General features: G+C 35.2%; 1 protein-coding gene across 1 annotated transcript in view; it reads left to right on the top strand.

The window, feature by feature from the left end:
• The window catches only part of LOC121378875 (alpha-2-macroglobulin receptor-associated protein-like), a 44,863-nt gene extending 24,500 nt beyond the window's left edge, over positions 1-20,363 (top strand). The window contains exons 5-7 of the mRNA XM_041507230.1: positions 5,557-5,789; positions 13,314-13,472; positions 20,237-20,363. Of these exons, the coding sequence (XP_041363164.1) occupies positions 5,557-5,789; positions 13,314-13,472; positions 20,237-20,302 (458 nt within the window). The 3' untranslated portion in view covers positions 20,303-20,363. The remainder of the gene's footprint in view (positions 1-5,556; positions 5,790-13,313; positions 13,473-20,236) is intronic.
• Positions 20,364-22,227: the final 1,864 nt, after the last annotated feature.

The raw sequence follows: 22,227 nt of genomic DNA, 5'->3' as shown, positions 1-22,227 counted from the left end.
ATGGGTCCACCGACGGGGATTGATCCAAGACCAACCACACATCGAATGAACGCTGTACCACTGGGCTACGTCCCGCCCTTCCCCAGTCTGGGACCGATTCTCGATCTCCAAAACTAATATTGTTTTTTAAAAACGTATGTTTGCCGGTCCTATTTCTGACATTCTTGTCAGTCTGAAGCATGTGTCCGTTTTTATTAATGGAATTTTTTTTAATGTTTTTTGGGCATTGCATCTGCACATGTTTATTTGTCAACATCAATAAACTGATGTGCATTTGATTCTCAGGACTTAACAGGTCCCACATTTAATAAAAAGTGGTCACTTGCATGCACCACTCCACTAGGCTAGACATTCATTCAAAGCTGCTGAGTCAGTCACCAGATTAAACAGTTGTTAACAATAACACCATTCTTGGTGAGAAAGCTATCAAAGCATTACACTCCAATTAAAACAAAGGACCCAGAGTTTGCAACTGGTTACAATCATTGTCCTGTCTCTATAGAAGTGTCATTGCAAGCAACACCTGTCATGTCGTGTCAAGAGTTCGACAAAATTGCAAAAGGCCTTTGTGAAATAAACACTGTTTTAAAATAACATAAAATGTTCTGGAATAATCTATAAATGTATTTATTGTGGACTGTTCAATGTAGTGTACCTAATAATTATAAAGGTTTTGAAAATTATAAATGGTTTCAACCTTTTTTTGTTGTTATGAGCACCAGTAATTTCGAGACCCTAAGGTTTGACTTGACCATACTTTGAAAGTGACAACAATACAAATGTCACTTAACTGTACATAAATATGTTTATAGTACGTAATGTCAAATGAAAATAAAATCAATTTGAACACTGCTGATATAATAAACACCATTCCAAACACACAACCCCCTAACACAAATGGCGTCCGGTTAGAGTATTGTAAAGTCGAGAGTACACACACTGTTGCTTTCTATGAGGTCACTTAAAAGAAATGTTTTGTTTCTTGAACATTTTATTACATTTCTTTTGTCTTTAAAAAAAATATCCTTTTTTTAACCAACTGACCAAAAAGACAGTAAAATTCATAAAACAGTGAATATTGAAATATCATAAAAAAAATTAAATGGTGACAACTGTGGAAAAGTGAAAAATCAGTATGGAACATACAGTTCATTGTTTTGACTATTGGACCTACAGTGAGGGCAAAATAATCTATCACCTCTCCTGATCACTCTTTCTTTGGTGCAGTACATTAAAAGCAGAATTTCTGGCATTATATACCACTCTCAAGTAATCTATTAGTGTTTTATTTGCTGTTTATTTGATAAGACCCTCCCAGCTCTGTTCGTACCCATTTAATTACTTTATTGTGGCCTTACAGAGTATCTCCCAATGTGTCACGTGACCGAAAGTTGTCATTTTTGCCATCCATCCCAAACCATTTTTGTTTACTTTCGTATTTTTGATAATGCGGAGTTTCCTTTCCGGGGTGAAAACAAAGATTAATGAAAACAGTTAAAAACTATATAAACAAACATTTTGTTCTGGTTATACCTGTTTGTATCGCATTATTTGTATGAAACTTGTTCGTAACCTCTTGATGTCTCTTCTGGTGTTTTTATTGGCAAAAACAACAACTGAAGTGCGATCATGCTCGTGAATTTCACGAAAATTGCCGAGAGTCATGCTGGCGTATATGTCTGTCCAGTTCGTCCCATAGATGTTCAATGGGGTTGAGATCTGGTGATCTTGATGGCCATTGCAGCACATTAATGTTCTCATTCTGTAGGAAATCTATTGTTACATGTGCCGTATGTGGCCTGGCATTGTCCTGCTGAAAGAGTTCTCTCTGTCGATCCAAAATGGGAAACGTGACGGCGAAGAATTTCATCCCGGTAGCGTACAGCTGTCAGGTTGCCTTGTATGAGCACAAGTTCACTTCTGCCAGTGTGTGAGATGGCTCTCCACATCATGACACTCCCTCCACCGAATCTGTCAACTTGGGTTACACAGTTGTTGGCAAAACGTTCACTGCGGCGTCTGTAAACACGTCATCCATCACGTCACTGTAGAAGGAAATGTGACACGTCGCTGAACCATACTCGCCACCAGTTTCCCAAGTTCCACCCCTGTACATTCGTGCACCAGTGAACACGTAAATGTCAAAGTTGACGTCGCAGGACGGGCCAACATACGGTCTTCTAGCCCGTTAACCAGCTTCTCGAAGTCGGTTCCAAATGGTTTGTGCAGACACCTTTCTCAAATCAGGTATGCATCCAGCAGTGTTCGTTGCTGTGGCAGTTCGGTGGCGAAAGTGCAGAACCCGGATATAGTGATCTTGTGCTGCAGTTATGCAAGGTCTTCCACTTCTGGGCCGATCTTCAGCTGATTGAAACTGCTGGTACCTGTCCCAGAGACATGAAATGGTGCTCTGATGGACATTCATGTGGTGTGCGACTGCTGACTGCGATTCACCTAACTGGAGGCGGCCTATTGCAATATTTAGATTTGGCAGGCTTAGTCTTGGCATCTTGTAACTTGTCTACATCAAAATGGAAATGAGGCATCATTGCGATCATTGCAGCTTTAAATACCCATCACTACCCCAATCTTTTCCCCCTGAGTTTCACGTGCATTCATCAAAATCTGACCATTTCACACCGATTTCCTGCAATTGTCGCACAACGTGCCACAACATTTGTTAAATTTGTTTTAGGGTGCATTTGGGCATGCTGTCCCTTTTCAAGAACATTAACAAATATGGTCAATCAGCAACATTGTACAAAAAAAAAATATTTTGTAAAATTGAACACTTTTCTTCTTTCCCTATCACCTATGCGTTTCTTTTTTGACAGAGTATATATTTTTTAAAACATAACAAAATGTAACAAAAGTGTAAATATGTGTTCATTAAGCACAGCAGGTGTTCTACTTCCCAACACAAATTTGTACTGAATCTTAACTGTAGCAATAATGTGTCCAACAGTGAGGCCCCATTTGCTGAGTGAAGAGTCAGCAGAAGCAGAAACATGGTTTATGGATGGGAATTTCTCAACGGCACCGGACATCTTCTGCCAACTTTACATCATTTGCGGACCACTAGGAAACTCTGCCATCTCAACCGATAACATTGCTATATTTGTTGGAAGAAAATAGTTCTATGAAAACATTTGCCTGATCGACAATGACTAACTTTAATCATTTATTGCAAAACAAAACATACAATAATAATGATGTCTGTCATATATATGTACATGTATATATAATTATGTACTTTTTCAAATAAAATATTTTTCTATTATTAGCACTTCCTTACTTATTTGTGATTACTGGGGAAACAAACAAAATATACAAAATCTTATGACTTCTTTTCCATTGACATTTATTCCTTTGACTTTTTTCCCTTAACTTTTTTTCCTTTTACTTTTTTCCACGTACCCTTGCATACAGATGCATACAGGACCATCAAACCTGCCATCTAAGAACAACATGGGATGGCAGTGTGTCGCATACTATTACTAGGTCACTGTGACCTACTTTTTAGTCTATTGCACATAACAGTACATCCTTGTGCGGACCATATCTCACATACAGATGCAGACAGGATCATCAAACCTCACATGTAGGAACAACTTGGGATGGTGGTGTGTCACATACAATTACTAGGTCACTGTGATACAAATAAATCCAATGATTTGTCTATATTCTGAACATGAATCTTGTTTAGCAAATTGAATCATACCCGTAACATATTCATTAATAACTATGGTTTTCCATCAAACTCCTGATGGGCGTATCATGTATCTCACAGGTACTCTTATTTTTAAATATATAAATGCATTTTTGTTAAATTTGTGTTATTTCATCATATAATGAACTTGAAAAATAAGTTTGCAAGTCTTGCAATTTTAATTATGTAATGTTTGAAAAAAAACTAAACTTTAAAAGGTTCGCAAACAAATGGTGACATGCAACCTTAAAAGACAGGTCACGGTTTGTATTAATACGCCTACACTGTTTTATAGTAACAGCTGTTTGGGAGTTAGTGGTTACAAATCTATTAACCCTACTTCTGTATGTTCTGTAAATTTGTACCGAAAATACAAGAATGTAAACAAAACCCAGACCACCACCTCAATATGCACTTTATGATCACTATTCCTAATTATTAACATGTTATTTGTAATATGTTTATTTACAAGTGCAAATACCACTGACTATTCCAAATAAATTAATATATATTATTTAGTGTGCTATTGAAAAAAATGCAAAACTGGGTCTTTACATATTAAAAAAAGCACATTAAAAAAAATATATATATATATATTCACATTATTTAATTATCTTAAATGCCAAGTGCTCTTCAATTTTTTGCAGGTAAATAAAATATAAGGAATTACATTTTTTGTATGTACTGCCCAAGAAGATCAATACATTGTTTAGATCAGTTTCATTACAAAATGATAACATTATCAGCAATGGAAACTAATTTGATGTACAGTACATTACTGGTTTCTGGTTTACTTCTACAGTGTGTTGCTTAGAAGTAAATAAAATTAAATTGGTAAATAGATTAATTTTTAGATGATTAGATTTTGATATGAGATTGGTAAATAATTGGAAATTTAAAGCTAAGAAATTGGGAATTTTCTGTGACATTTGCTTTTGGGAAGGTGCCGATGTTTGGTACCATACAAACCCTGGAATAATCCCTGTTAAGGATCATGAAGTCACTTAGCCTTTGCAGTTAACATTGATATAAAGTTAGAACATAATATGACAAAAAAGTTTTTTGAGAAAACAACCAATGTACCAGATTTATTTACCTCCACCAAAATCGATTACATGACGTTTTAATATTTAACATTCTAGGCCACACGACCTTCACAAAAAAATATGGGAGATAACTCTCATGTCTTATGCATTTGGCAATTATTATCACTTAGCAAATAAACTGAAAAAGTTACTTCATGGATGTCCGATACCAATGAATACATTCAAGATGTTCCGAAAAGTCGGTAACAAATTTATTATTTAACTAATTCGCACTTCTTTGCAAAAAATATTTTAATCATTAAAGGAGCAATTATGACTACCATAAGGTTGCTTTGTGGAACAGCTGTAAAATTTACATGTGCCAGCTGTAAAACTCACCCCAAGTCACTACAGTTAACCTTAGCTACGATTCCTTTGTGGAACAGCTGTAAAATTTACATGTGCCAGCTGTAAAACTCGCCCCAAGTCACTACAGTTAACCTTAGCTACGATTCCTTTGTGGAACAGCTGTAAAATTTACATGTGCCAGCTGTAAAACTCACTCCAAGTCAATACAGTTAACCTTAGCTACGATTCCCTTGTGGAATGGGGCCCTGGTGTGTCTCATACTATATATACTCTATATATACTACTTAAATTCATTTTATGCAAAATAGAAATGGTATATTTCTCAGAAACTAGGATCAGTGACTATATCATACTATTGCTGAAATTATTTAATACTTTTAGGTGAAGATACAAAATTTAACTGAATTTGTTTATTCTATTTTATAAGAAATAGTATGATGGTGTTTTTTTCAGATACATCAGACAACTCTATAGAACGCTTCAAGAAAACTGAAATGGACCCCAAGTCACTGAAGGAGAAACATGCTGACATGAAAGATGTTCACAAGAAAATCCGAGATGGCTACTTAAAGTTGGAGAGCCTGACCGTCAAGAAGGATTTAGAATTCCAAGACCCTCGGGTCTATCAGCTGTGGGCACTTGCTCAGAAAGCAAATATGAGTGAAAAAGACTTGGAATCATTTAGAGTAAGAGTGCTGATAAAGATGATTGATTTTAGTCAGGTCCAAGAATTTTTAATTGGGGTAGTACCCAGTGTTTAAGATTAACGGTATCCTGATATCCTGGAGATACCAGAATTTAATTTTGGATACCAGACTTCAAGAACCCAGTATCCCACCAGGATACCATATAATGTTGGGATTTTTTAAATTCTGCGTTGTTATTTTTCACTGAAACAATTAAAGTCATCGTTTACTGGTTAAGTAAGTTAAGTAACAGTATTTTTGAGCTCGTACCCAGTCTAATGCTATGCCGTAACAGTATCTCCCCCAACTCGTACCCAGTCTAATGCTACTCTGGAGAATTGGGAACTGCCAAGTCGCTATTGTTTTTGTTGGATGTTTCCTCCATTCAAATTTTATTTGAGATATTGATTCCACATCTGCAGACAATTGATACAGGTAGGTTTATCATTAGTAATGTCAGAAACACTTATAGATTACTGCTAAATATTAATTTATGTCAGTATTCATATTAAAAAATAGATTCAGTAAATCTTTTTGCCGATTCTGTTTGATTGCGAATTTCACGATTTCTATTGCGGCGTAGAAATAGACTGGGAACGAGAACAGTGTCGTCCAAGTTTGTTATGATGTTATTTATGAATTTCGTTTAAGTGGGATACTCAATTCTCAGGTGGGATACCAGATTTTGAAATGTTAGAATCCAACTGGGATACTGCCCAAAATTTTGAATCTCGAACACTGGGTAGTAGGAGTGCTGAAATGGAAAATATTTTCACCAGCCCACTGAACCAAAACCAACAAAAATTTACCAGCCCGACAAAATTTCTACTAGTCTGCCAGACCTTGATTGACAAATCAATAAATTTTGAAATATTCTGGTAAAGACAATGTTTCCCACGTTTTTTTTATATAGATTTACAAAATTCAAGTGACATCCCGCAAGTATTTAAAACCATCTATTCAAAACACACACTGACCACATAACTTGTCCGTTATTCATTAAAAAATTTTTATGACTGCTAAATTAAATTCTATTTGATCTTTTTTAATGAAAATATTGGTTAAAATCACAAAAATACTACTAATAACCCAAAATGATAGGATGCTTTTGGACCTAACCTGAAAGATTTGGTCAGAAAATCCTTGGCAGTGGATGGCCGGCATTAAACGTGATGCACATGCTAAACGTGTAATCTCTAATTTAAAATTTTGTTTCTGACAATCTTCACTGTGTTCCACCAGAATACATTACTATCACTAGAATCAGGTTTATAAGGCTTAAATTACATGTTAATTTGATGATGCATATGTCTGGCCTCATCGACTAATGCGTTGTACTTGTTTACATTGAATATGTTCTGTCATAGTGGGTTTGAATCCCTGACCTGAAATCATAAAAAGTTCAAATTGTATTGTTTCACAGCTGTTAATTCTTGAAAAATAATCTACACCTAGAACAAGATAATGTTTAGCAGTCATAATCTTTGAGAATATGTGTCGCAATTGCCAAATGTTTGACCTCCATTAGCCAGTGATTCATAAATCAAGGTGCTCTGGTGGTGGTGTTAAATTGTTGTTTTTTTATGCCATAGCAAGCCATGAACCTTGTTTTGCATGGGCTTACCTGGAATATGGTATTGGAAGTTTTATATGATATTCTAGTAATGACAAAAAAAGAGATAACTTGTGGTCAATTCTTGAGATTTTATGTGTATGGACTTATGTTTAAACGCCAAACATTTAAGCAGTTTTAGAGGAAAGTAGGGTTCCTTGGTAGTGTAACAAGTGTGTAACGAAGACCCATGTTTCCATTTTTACAAAGGAAATAATCATTTATTTATCTTTTCTTTTCTACTTTACCTGACCTCAAACAATGGCATATTTCCCTGAGGATATTAGTCTGGTCCGAACATCCCAACAGCCAATGGGATGGCCTAAAAATCTACCGATGAGTCTTTCTTCCTGTTCCGTTCTGGTCATGTGACTGTAACTCTTTCTCCTTCGCTGATTTGGTTTGGACATCTTTGCTTTTTACTCCAGTTTAATCTGAGCCATCAGGATTTTCCTTCTTTCTTTTTTTATCTCACAAATGTCATGATTATTGTAAATAAATTTTATTTAGTGTATGTTTTAACTGCAATTTGTATAAATACTGCATGTTCATTTCTCGTGATTGTGATTTGCATGCATGCTCTTGACCATGTGTGCAAAATTAACAAAGACAAGGGAAATAAATGAAACTGCAGTTAAATATTCATTGATGCGAACAACTGTTGTTTTTCACAAATTAACATCAAGATTTACTTGCATGTAATCTTATTGTTTAATGTCCGCAACGATGTCTCTTGACACGTGAGGTCTCAGCTGACTAAAAAGTGTGACCTGTATTAACACTGACAGCTTGGGATAAACCTACTTGTCGTTTGGCCCTAAACTAGCATGTGTATTGAAATTAACACACATTGTCAGTCAGTTTTTATTACTTTGGTTCAGACTTTACAAAGTTAGAATGACATGTTGAACACATGCCATTAAAATTAATAACCGTAATTATTAAAATAAGCAAACATCATTACGCTATAGGCCTATTCTGGATGACACTGTTTCTTGTTACTGGTCGCGAGATCGCTATTTACCAGAATTTGTGCAGACTTATGTTGTTCTTTATCATTACATATTGGTTACAACTATGTCAGATACTAGCACTACTCGAGTGGTTAGAGCGTGCTTGAAATGTAAGAAGTTCATGGCAGTGGGGGGTGGGGGACCGCACAAACTTTGTCCTGGGTATTGCACTCCATGTGACTTGGCCTCCAGATGTGCGTGTATACTTTGGCTGCCGTTAGGAGGTGTCGAGTTTGATACTTATCTCCAGGTGGTGGCCGTTCGGGCCAAGAAGACGGAATGGGTGTCTGAGTCTTTCTCTGCTGCGCTCGTGTCTACATTCCAGGCTTCCATCGCGGACTCTGTGGCTGAGATATTGAAACATATCCTGCCGGCCATGATGAAAGAAACCTTCGATGCCATAACCGCTAGCAAGGCTCCCACTCCTGTTCCTGCATCTGCTATAATTACTTCAGCACTGGTGGAGACAATCCACTTGGAGTCTTCCACGGCTCCCATGCCAGCTTCCATGACGGTGCCTAAATCAGCATCATCTACGGTTTCTGCAGCGACTCCAGCTCAACAGTCTGCCCACTCGTCAAGAGACAGGGGTTGCCAGGGTGCAAGTCATCACTCCAGCCACCATTCCAAGACCACAGCCATTCTCCATGGTCATCCGTGGTTCGGACAGAGCAGCGACACTGATCAAGAAGTATCGACAACCAGCCTTCCTTTGACCTTAACTTGTGCTCGGCTACTGCGGGACTTTCCAAGGATGTTTCAACATACATTATGTTGGTGGAAGATACTCATGCGGCCAACAGGACGACAACGAGGGACTGCTTAGCTGTGGTCTATGATTTTAGTCTGTCTTTGCCTAGACAGCTGGCACCTTGTCACAAGGGTCCTGTGCCCATGATTGCAACTGATGCCATGCCTGATGATGATGTGATATGGTCTATCATGGCAGGTTTGCTGATTTCCAGTATGGCGACGAAACTGGACAGTATCTTCCGGGACACACTGGCATCGGTGTCCTTTCCGCACTAGTCATTTTCAGCTTATGCTGTCTTCAACATGCCTTTCAAGGATGTCACTCCCAGCAATGATGACCACGACATCAACCCTCTGGGGAAACATACATCAACTGTGGAGTTTCTCCGAGAAGACAGTTATGTCGATGGATTCCACTGATGCTGTTTGTCCTGTCTTACCTAGACATATTCCTAGCAGCACTGGCCTTGCAGATTAAGGACATCAAGGACTATGCGTTGCTTCAGTAATCAGCAAACATGTTGCCATACATGACTTCAACCATATGTTGGCTCTGATGACCCAGCAACATCGATTGATGCTCCTGAAGCATTCCAATGTGGATTCCAGTCACAAGCGAGATTTGTTGGCGCAGCCTTGGTTGGCTAACGACCTGTTTGCCGGCAAGGTATTCGAGGTGGTAGCAGATAGTGACAAAGCACAACAGTCATCAGCAACGGTCAAAGCCCTACAGTTTATTCCAACTCAGGAAGCACTGAAGCGGAAGGGTCCCATTCAGGTCTCCTAATCAGCCTAAAACATGAAAATCATCAACTTGCAAGCGATAGCCCTTTTTCCGATTCAACAATCATCTCAAGCCTTTTGGGCCTTGTGGTTGACTTACAGGGAAACTGTTTAGACGATGACTGCAGCCTGCTAATCATGGATTGCTGTCACTCTTTGGACCTTCGCCTGCCACTTGACTTGACTCTGATAAACGATTGCATCCTTACGCTTTCAGTGTGTCCAACACCAGTCAAAATTGCCATGGTCGGAAGCTGACTCCAGCTCTTCTGACAGGACTTTTGTTAGGATAACATTAGCCTTTTAGGGTGTATACTACCAAAGCAAATCCCATAGACGACAATAGTAACATATGTGGCTAAAACTCCTACCTGCAGCTTATCAATCAACATAAATGCCATGGATATAAATACTACCACCCCTCACACTTAAAGTGAATCAGAAAAAATTGGGGGTCAAGCTGCTTGTTTCTGAGATCACAGGTAGCGTCTATGACTACCCTAGTTCCGCACAAAATTCGAGTACTTTTTTTTACAGGTATCCCATACATGTTTCAAGCACAAGGCTACTTGACACATTGGTACTAGATGAAATAAAATTGCATATTTTTTTTATCCAGATGAAACTACTATTTTTTACAACCAACACACTCACATTTATAACCAATCACAGGACTTGTGGTGTTCACTTCTCTATCAAAAGTTGGGTGCACCTCAAACTTTGACCCAGCCGGAAGTTATTTGGTTTAGTACTACCTTTAGCACAGCACATCGGCAACATGTTTCCACCCTGTTGGACTAACAGAAACTTCTTTTACTAACCTGGGGCTGTTTAGTTCAGTGTTATGATGGATGTACACATTATGTTGTTTTTATTAACTCCAGTTGTATGGTTGGTTACCTAACACCAGCATCCTCGGTGGCTACGCCTACCCACTCTGTGAGAACCCTGTAATAATGAATGGCCTGTTCTTGGTTCTCACAAACCATGGCCTAATCTTCCATGGAAAGAAGACGAATACATTCTCTGAGCATGAAACCCGCCACCTACTGTTGAATGCTGCATTTGTTTGAGGTCAGGTGAAGTAGAAAAGAAATGAAGAAAACTTAGAGTGTTTTTTCTTTTAAGAAAACTTCACCTGACCTCAAGGGTTTATACCCACCCAGCTTTCCCACTCAGGGGAATGAAGGAAGTTCCAGTCACGTGACTGGAACAGGAAGCAGAGTATACTCATTGGAAGATTTTTAGGCCATCCCATTGGCTGTAAGAATGTTCATACCAGTCTAATATTTCTTAGGGGAATATGCATTTGTTTTAGGTCAGGTGAAGTATTCTTAAAAGAGAAAACACTTCGTCTACTCCAAGTTTTTTAAACTGGGTAAAATGTTCACCAAATCATCTTTAAAATATTATTTCCATGTCCATTGATACCCAAAATACAGGGTTTGATACCAAAAATCCATTCCTAACTGGTATATAGCCAAATAACCTGATTTGAACTCAAAATGTCATAGGGCATCTGAGCAGTGAGACATTAGTTCTGGTACACATCGTACGCAGGAAGTTTTAAAGAATTAGAAAGGTTGAAGCATTACAGGTCAAAATCGATGCACAAGCTGCTGGACCAGGGCATGCTCCCTGTTTAAGGCTTGAATTGTATAGATCCTCTCACACACTTACTGGGACATGTTAAATGAGCTTTTCTATTATAAATCTGAGGTGAAGAATATAAGCCTCATTCCATGTCGAAAGTTCCACCACCTGAGGTGTACTTTTTCTATCCCACATGACCACATGATGGAAGAATTTTTTCTCATCCATTCAGTAAATAAACTATTGTTGTACACGAACAGATAAAGATGCCTGAAAAAGTAACTTTTATTTGACCATTTTATCATAAATAAACTACATTATCGTATTTGCCATGTTTGTTTCATGTGTTAAATATAATTTAACACCACACAAGTTAACAAGATAGCTATTATAATGTAGGTTGTAATAACAAAATATTGATTTAAAATTGTCTGATGACTTCACTTCAACATCTCGCTTTAATATGATGTCACATTACAAACAACATCATATTAAACACAAGCATGTGATATCCCATGTGGGATAGAAATTTCTTACATAGCTTTCTTTCATGGGATAGCTCTGTCCCATATACCTGAGGATGAGAGAAAGTGAGCTCCTCCCCTTTACTCCGTTTACAGAACAAAAGAACTGATGAATTGCCTTGCTATATACTATTTAAAGGTAAAATTAATATGCAAACATATTATTTTCAACTCATAACATGTTTTGCAAAAAACATTTATAGAAATAAAGACGTTTCTTAACAAATTATCATCAAATTGTATAAATTAAAGCTCATTTTTAATACAGGGGTGAAGACAAAATGCTGAAACGGCCAAGTATGCAGTTTTGCCAGAAGTAATAGATGATACAGTACACAGAGACTTAAGGCAGAATTGAGGTGTTTCACCATGGCTGTTCCATCAGCTGCCTTTATCCCTGTATCAAAATTAGAGGTTCAACCTGTAGTTTGATGGTCATTTGTAAAGAAACTTAGATTTTGACAGATTTTAAACAAAAAAAAGTTTTGCAAGTTGGTATTGGTTTAAAATATAAGATGTTTTGATATGAATTTTAACGTTATTCATTATAGAGTTATATGCCAATTCATCTGGTCCCTTTTTGTCTCACAAAGTAAAAAGGTGAGATATAGGTATTATTTTAACAGCAGAGGCAATGGTGTCAACTTTTGCATTAAAGTTTAACATTATAAAGTATAAGTCCTAGATCAGTGAAACTTGGTTTATAGTTGAACCTATGGATGTTCATCACAAAGCATATGAAACTAATTACATTTGCTTTTTTGCTCAACATTAAAGTTTTGTGTTTCGATCATTTCTCACAAACAATAAGTCCTACATCATTGAAACTGGGTTTATAGTTGTTCCTATAGATGTTCATCACAATGCATGCGGAAAAAAAAGAAAAAATTAATATACTTTTGCATTTAGCTGAACATTAAAGTTTTGCATTTGGGTCCATTTAACACAAACTGTGAGTCTTAGATCGATGAAACATGTTTAGTAGTTGTTATCGCATTGCATGTCAAAAGAATTAAAAATTAATTAATTAAATTTTTGTACTTAGTTTATGGCATGTGGGACATTTAATTTCGTGGAATTCTTTTTTTTATTATTGAAATGGACTATAACAATTTCAATTGTTAGTTGTAAATTTATACATTATTTTATTTTCTGTTCCTGCTACTTGTTTACAGTTGTGACATTGATAATTTTGTAAAGTTTGTACCATGTTTATAAAGTTCACATTTGTTATTTTTACTTCTAGATGGAGTTGAAACATTTTGAACACAGAATTACAAAATACGAATATATCAAAGAACAGGTTTATTACTCAAAGCAGTCGTTGAAAGATGTAGGCAAGGACCGAGAGCTTGAAGATAAGCATCTAGAGTTGGAAGAAAAAGAAAAACATTATGCACTTAAGGTTTGTTCATTGATTGTTAAATTGCTAACAATGGGAATATTTATTTGTTCTTAAACTTATAAATCATTTTAACAATTTCTTTCAATGAATATATACTAAATTAGAACAAATTAAACATTTATAAATTGTCAGTGCACTATCTGACATTGGCAAAGTTGGTTCTCACATTGTTTCCATCTCAAAAGCCCCAAAAGTGCCTATTATGACTTCTTAAACATGCACACACCAGGCCTTTCCTCACGATTTGTTTTTTATTTCGCTTACATTTCAAGCAAAAATAAGTGTATTGGGTTAAATGTTTGCCTTCAAACCAGCAAATCATGTTTTTATTTTTTATAGGTTCTCGGCCTTGGCTTGGGAACCTATTGTTTGTCCCGTTTCAAGCAGGGGTTTTTTCATTTTTAAAACCCAAAGTTACAACAATATTGCTTTCACTGTTGTAATCTACTCTTTAGAGTGTACCGGCCTCGGTGGCGTCATGATTAGGCCATCGGTCTACAGGTTGGTTCGGATCCCAGTTGAGGCATGGGATTTTTAATCCAGATACCGACTCCAAACCCTGAGTGAGTGCTCCACAAGGCTAAATGGGTAGGTGTAAACCACTTGCACCGACCAGTGATCCATAACTGGTTCAACAAAGGTCATGGTTTGTGCTATCCTGCCTGTGGGAAGCGCAAATAAAAGATCCCTTGCTGCTAATCAGAAAGAGTAGCCCATGTAGTGGCGACAGCGGGTTTCCTCTCAAAATCTGTGTGATCCTGACGCCATATAACCGTAACTAAAATGTGTTGAGTGCGTCATTAAATAAAATATTTCTTTCTTTCTTTAGAGCGTAATAAACTGTCGATTTACATTTTTTAATTTGTGAAATTTTTCAGATAGATTTTGTAAATGAAAACTGCACATATTTGCACAGTTTGTATCTTTAAATCTATGAAGTAGACAGAAATAAAATTTATATGTTAGGATTTTTCATTTACTGCTTTATTAACTGTTAACGTGTAAAACATGAAAGAAGTGCAATGTTATTTGTTAATATGGGAAGACATTTAATGAAATAGCCTAACCACAATACATTTTGGATATGTGATTACTTCAATGGTATGGCCAAGGGCTGTTGAACTGGGCAATAATAAGAGGTCAGTCATCAACAGCTGTAACTAGTCTTAAAGGAGCAGTTACCTGTGGTTTAAAAAAAAAAAGTATTGTTATTTGTAAATGAAGTTCTGGGCTGATTTGGCTGAAATTTGGTACTTGGTTAGGTAATAGTGTGTGTGTGTGGTTTGGAGTGGGGGAGTATTGCTGTAATTAACTAACATACAACTATGAGTAATAGGTGACAGTGTGTGCGTGTATGTTGGTGGGTGGGTAATTATTGCTATAACTAATTAACATATAAATATGTCTGAACAATGTACAGCTATTATAGCTTAGAAATCCGTCATTTCCGCATGCGGTTATATTTATTAAGTTTCCAAGCCTTTTCGGATTGTTTTTGGTGGGATTATTATTAGTTTCTGCAAGCCAAGGCTGGGGAACCTATTGTTTTAGCTGGGATTATTATTAGTTTCCGCAAGCCAAGGCTGGGGAACCTATTGTTTTAGCTGGGATTATTATTAGTTTCTGCAAGCCAAGGCTGGGGAACCTATTGTTTTAGCTGGGATTATTATTAGTTTCCGCAAGCCAAGGCTGGGGAACCTATTGTTTTAGCTGGGATTATTATTAGTTTCCGCAAGCCAAGGCTGGGGAACCTATCGTTTTTGGTGGGATTATTTTTATTATTTATTTTATTTTTATGTCACCTCTGTTGTGTTATCTTGTAAGAATGGTTCTGTGCTGATTTAGCTGTTGGGTACTTCAGGCGGGTTGATTGTATTAAAAAAATGATGTCATTGGTTGTGTGTATTGGCCTTAATTGCAAAGGTTGGCCCTTTTGTAAAAAAAACTTTCTGGGCCCATATAAGTGAAATTTGGAAGATAGTTAGGTCCGTCAGGGGGGGATTGGTTGTATTAAAAAATGATGTGTATTGGCCTCTGTCATAAATTTCGTACTGTATGTCAGTTTCTATGAAATTTACGAGTAAAAACTCATGAAATTCTAGATTTAATTTCTACTGCCTATCTAAAAGTGTCATAATATTGAATTACTTCCGGGGGAATTGGGATTTTTAATGTTAAATCCTGCCCTTTTCAGACAGTTTTTTTATTTTTAAAATACGAAAATAAGTGTAAGTCAAGAATTTTTATTTTTACTGTTGTAATCTACTCTTTAGAGCGTAATACATTGTCGATTTACCTTTTTTAGTTTTTGACATTTTTCACATAGATTTTGTAAATGAAACTGCACATATTTCCGCAGTTTCTATGTTTAAATCAATTAAGGTGACAGAAATAAAATTTATATGTGAGGATTAATCATTTACTGCTTTATTAACGTGTAAAACATGAAAGAAGTGCAATGTTATTTGTTAATATGGCAAGACATTTAATGAAATAGCCTAAACAAAATACATCCTGCATGCGTGGCTACTTTCAATTAGTCGAAATGCACAAATTTTTTAAAAAGGATCTACTAGTCAATTCTTTTGATTTCCTTTCATACGCAACAGTTCACTCATGAATATATGGTCACTAGTAATCTGTGCCCACATCCCTAAAATGAATATACCTACTGATGTAATTTTATTAAAGGGACATTCCTGAGTTTGCTGCAATTTTTAAGATGTTATCGATTAACAGAGACTTTTTTATGACTGTAATTACATATCAAATATATTTTTCTGCATAAAATATTAGTGGCTGTATATTAAACGTGTTTCTGATCGTTCTAATATTTGTACTAGGTTAAATTTCATTTTATTTCCTAAAAACTATTTTTTCGTACATACGAAATTATTTCAAGACAAAATCCAGTTTGGGTTTCTTACAAATATTAAGACGACCAGAAACACATTGAATATACAGACACTGATATTTTAAAAAAGAAAATATATTTAATATGTAAGTTTAATCGTAGACATATTTTATTAGTCAGAAACATCTTACAATGTAGCAAACTCGGGAATGTTCCTAAGTCCAAGTAAACAAAACGTTCCCATGAGAGTTTGCCACCACATTTTCCTGTAATCACTGGCTTCAAAACAGTTGTTACTCTAACACAGTGCAGGCACAATCATGCAAACTATGACCAGTCTTTTAAGGTTGCACATAATCATATATTTGTGCAAACTTCAAACAAATTTTTTTGTTTTTTTATATATTTATTATTTAAAAAAATTATTATTTATAATATAAAAAGCAAAACTTGCAAGAATTTATTTTCAAGTGCATTATAAGATGAAATAACTCAAATTTAAAAACAATGTACCTACATTAAAAAAAATTGGTTTCCATTTTATTTCTCATTTTATTTCTAGTTTGTGGGTGGGAGTATTATACTATAAGCCTTTTCAACTGTCATACAATTTTTGCTCACATATTTCTTCTTCTTTTTTTCTCTTTTTTTTTTCTCGGGTAGGGGGGAGGAGAAGGTTGGTGGGGAAGGCAAGTGCTTTTTCAGATACCAATTTATAAGTACTTAACAAAGCTAGCATTTGTTCAATGTTTAATTTCATTCATTACCTTTGTTTCGTTCCAATAGACAATTATTTGTTTGTGCTGGGGTGACTTTAATTATTAATTTATAGTTTAATGCTGTTAAATGTTGTACAAGATAACATTATTTTAAACTGATAAAGCATATTTTTCTAGACCAACTAATAAAAGTAGCCACTGACTAATCCTCCCATCTGTTGTGTAAAGTGACAAGCCAACAAGACCCGTGTACCTAATTGTAACATTTTCAAAGATTTGACATCAAACTAATCTGTACTAATTGTGATATCATATTATCGATGGCGGCGACTTTAGTACTGTGATTTACTAAAAAATTAATTAAAATGTTATTTTAGAAGTGTTATAGGATAAATAGAATTCACTATACTCATGTTTTTCAATATGTAAAATATCAACCTCGTCTAGTTAATCGGTATTTGTCTCAGCAGAGCCTCAACAAATACTGATTAACATAGACTCGGTTGATATTTTACATATTAAAAATACTCGTGACGAATCCTCTATTTAATATTTTTATCAGTGATTCAAATTTAGAAAGTGAATTTTTAAGCATGACCAATGAATGTTTTAATCCACTGGTTAGTATGGGAAGTGATTTTTTTTTTTAGATTCTGGAACCCTTGATATACATACAAAAGTAGGTTTCTGGATATTTAATCATGGCAATAGTGAATTTTAAAATTCACCGGTCCCACGGTTAGTGGATTTTTTTTACTTCTAGAAGCCCTGGATTTCAGTTCAAGAAAATAAATGACAATCAGTAATTCAGTAATATGTATGTGCTTGTGCTTTATGCAAACTGCCCATTGGTTTCATGGTTAAACATTACACATTCTGAAATTAAACTTAGCAAAGTTTTGAATATATATACCCTGTAATTTCTTACACTTCTAATCAGTATTTGAACTACATGGAATATAAGACTCCATCATGTGGGATAGAAAAAGTACACTCGAGGTGGTGAAAATTTTGACCTGGGACAAGGCTTGCCGAGGGTGTACTCTTTCTATCCCACATGACCACATATGATGGAATCTTTTTCTCTCATTCATTCGGTAAATAAACCATTATTTTACACTAACAGACAAAGATAGCTGAACAAGTAACTTTTATTTGACCATTTTATCATAAATAAACTACACTATCATATTTGCCATGTTTGTTTCATGTTAAAGTAATTAGATATCTTTTAAAATGAAGGTTTTAATAACAAAATATTAATTTAAAACTGTGTCTAATGACCTCACGTCACCATCTCACATTAATATGACGTCATATATTACCAACAACATCTTGTTAAATGCAAGCGCATGATATCCCATGTAAGATAGAAATTTCTTACATAGCTTTCTTTTATGGGGTAGCTCTGTCCCATATACCTGAGGATGAGAGAATATCATATTTCATTCCTCAAAAAGAGCAACTCCTGCAGAGTCTGAACATACCGGTTTGAATGGCCACCTTGTAGCATGTTCTGCACACATTACATTGAACCAAGGTGGCCACTCATTCGCACTATGCTTTGTTTGTTGATGATAGTCATTAAGGATCCTACCATGTTGTGGCCATTAAAGCTGTAACGATATGGCGATACAGTATTGTATCGCGATAAGAGGGCCACGATATGATACATCGATTCAGGACAGCTGTATCACGATACAATACACTACATTCATGTTTTAATAATTTTTTGTAAAAAAGTTGAAGCAGAAATTTATGAACTTACAAACTTACATCAGTAGAGGAATGAAAATGTAATTTTAACTTTCAGTTGCTTCAATTCCCCAGGATTTTAGGTGTCTATTAATAGTCCTCGATGCACCATAGGTTTATTTTTTGTTTATGAAATTTACTAAGCTGTCCTTTACTATGGTGGAAGACAAATTCAGTGTACTTTCCTATGCTTGCTACAGTTGCCAAAAACTATCCGTGTGTTCCCTCTGCGTCTGTACCATCTGAAAGGGTTTTCACTACAGTAGGGGATGTTGTAACTGCCCAGCGGTCTGCACAAAAACCTAAACATGTTAACAAGTTGATTTTCCTCAAGAAAAACCTGAAATTCCATTGAACTGCATTGAACAAACATGTTACATTCATTTGTATTTTGAAACATTTTAATTTCATTTTATTGTCAGGTGACAATAAAACTATCCTGTAATACAGTTTGTGTCATGTCTTAAATTTTCAGTAAGACAGTGATGTGATACCTATTTTAAAATAAAAGCTGAAAATATCTCTTAAAAGCTGAAATCTCTCTACAATGCCTACATAAAGGTAATTTTTTAACATTTCCAATCAAATCCAGTCCATTTTGTGAAAATTATTTTACGCAAAAGAAAGTTGAAATCGGATAAAAAGATGCAAAATCACATCCCTGTAAGGTTATCATGTTTTATAAACTTGCCCTAAACATGCAGTTTAATTATTGATGATTGATATGAAAAAATAGGTATTGCGACCCTTACCTCTAGTGACCATGCATTGATGTCCATGAGGATGAAACCAGGAACTAAACCACCTGTATATGGTGGAATAGTCTGATCCAGTATTTCAAAATCTGGATTAAAATCTAACTTTGGTCAAAAACACATGTAATTCTTAGACATTTTTAATAGTATAAAATGCCCAAAATACAGCTTCAAAGTTGTCCAACTCACAATCAATTTACCCTATGTAATGGATACATCTTAAATTAATGGCTTCTAAAATCTTAGCTCTGCAAAACTTGCCTCCATTTAAAACTCAGTACATATAACTTACATAATACAGTTGTGAACCAATCACGGGTTTAACCTAATTTACTTTTATTATTCAACAAGAAATGTGTATGTAATATTACCATATAATATTATATACATGTAAGAAAGAGGTTGGTCGGATAAATTTCATGTTATAAAGATATGTAAATATTTTTAAAAGAGACACTAATATTTTTTACAATACACACATTCTGACTCTTGCATTGTCACTTTGTGCATAACATCATTTTGAAAGAGTACTATTCAGACACATTTCATAGTGTTTTTGCTGAAAATATCATTAATATGGGCTACAAGATTGTATAAAGTGGTAGCTATGCGTGATAGCCAACACTTGTTTTTATAGTTGTTAAAATTATGTTTTTGTGACTTTCTTCTTCTTTTTTTCAGGTGAAGAAACTTCATACAGATCTTAAAAAAATAGTGGATAAAGCAATACAGCATTCAGAATTGTGACCTTGAGAAAATAATAAGTCTAATAAATTTGTTACTTTTGTGATAGTATGGTTTGACTGTGTATTGTATTTGTTTGTTTTTTAAGTGTTATTTTGTATTTAGTGTGAATTTTGTGTCTGAAGCATGTATTCAATTCTTTTATTGAATATATTATGGTACATGAAAGCAACAGAAAAGTAACACTTCAGGGACCTAATGGGTGTGGCCCAAAAGAGAAAATTTTACCCATTTAAAAAAAACGTCTACTTCCAGACATGCTATAGCAAATAGCCTTTGAAAATAGTTTGGATGTCATAGTTTTTATAAATGGATACCCATGCCTAATGTTGTCTCTATAGGGTAAGGTTTGTGGTGAGGATAGGGACACACACAATGTTGACCTTTAAAGGTTAATTTGAGGTCATTTAATGTCATTAAGGGTCAAATTAGAGAAAATTAAGTTCTTACATTATTCATACCTATGAAGGTGGGGCTTCAAAAATGTTATTATAGTGGCATTCTATGTCAAATCAATCTTGGATTTCAATGAAATTTGGTACACTTATAGTAGTCCATGAGAAATATCTGAACCAAAACTTTAGACTTCTCACTCTTATTAAAATTTGAGATACAGGTTGTTGAACTTTGAACTCATTTTAAAAAGGCTCTAACGTTTTTACTATTATAGGTTAAAAAAAAAATTCAAATGTTTTTTTAAAGGTCTTTAATAGTGAAATAAATATTAATATTCACCAAACCTCAAAAAATCAACCCCCGGAAAGTTATAATTCAACATGACCTTTGACTGTGACCCCCCTAAAGTATATTGTTACCAATTTTTTCAAAACTCTACTAGATATACCTCATATATTGCAGAAGATTGCTTTAAAATTTCAAGCTGGGCAATCCATAACATCCAAAGTTACATTCCATTGTGGGTGTGTGTGTGCAATGTTTATCACTTCACACATACTAATTATCAGACACTGGTATTTGTACTTTATCTTGAATGCTAACCTACATGTATTCGAGATCAGTTATCCATAAATCTGATGTTCTCTTCAACATATTAGAAAGAAGTTACCTTTATTTTAATAATTACTGTGTAATTTACAAAGTGCCTTTGTTGCATTCTCTGTGTTTTCATTTGACAAAGAATATGTTCGACCAGTAGCAGTTTGTGGATCAACTGATCAAAACACCATGTTTTTACTGTACATCCTGGTAGTTTTCCACAGTAAATTTCCTTTTATCCGGCAAGCTAATTTTGCTGTGATGAAATGTACAATTCAAGAATTGCTGGTCAATTGGACTGATCTTTGAGGGAGATAAAGTTTTAGATGGGATGTTCCATAAGTGTTCACATGTCTACCATTAACAACATGAACTTATATTTGAAGTAATTATAAACAGAGAAAATATTGCAGTCCCCGTACTTTTTCAACATACCAGTAATAATTTTTGGCACAGTCAAACTTTAAATATTAAAGTCATATTAATTCTGCTGAAATGAACTACTTGTATTTACAACTGGATACCAGTTCTTCATGTTTGGAAATATCAGGCGAGTGATAAATCAGTCTCCTCATAACCTCTAGGTGAGTGACTTGTGTTTCATGCGGAAAATTGGAGTAAAGCTTGCACATATTGATAAAAAGACATTTTGAATATCACACAGTGAAACCGTATAATGATATTGAAACACAGGCTAGTTGGAATGGTATATGTGTGGTAACTATATTTTAGGTGGACACTAAAAACACTTCTGAGATCAATTTAAGGTGTGTTGGGCTCACAAGTGCAGACACGTTCCTCAGATGTGAAGGTCTGGTATATCAACTTTAAAATAGTAAAATAATACCTTTACGAGTCTCATTTGCATTTTCACACAATTTCATTATTGTTTTAATAATTTATTGTATAATAGATTCTATTTAATTATATCT

This window comes from Gigantopelta aegis, chromosome 8 (assembly GCF_016097555.1).
Source record: "Gigantopelta aegis isolate Gae_Host chromosome 8, Gae_host_genome, whole genome shotgun sequence".
Classification (NCBI taxonomy): Eukaryota; Metazoa; Mollusca; class Gastropoda; order Neomphalida; family Peltospiridae; genus Gigantopelta; species Gigantopelta aegis.
Note: the sequence above shows the minus strand (reverse complement) of the source record. Positions and strands in the feature narration are given on the sequence as shown.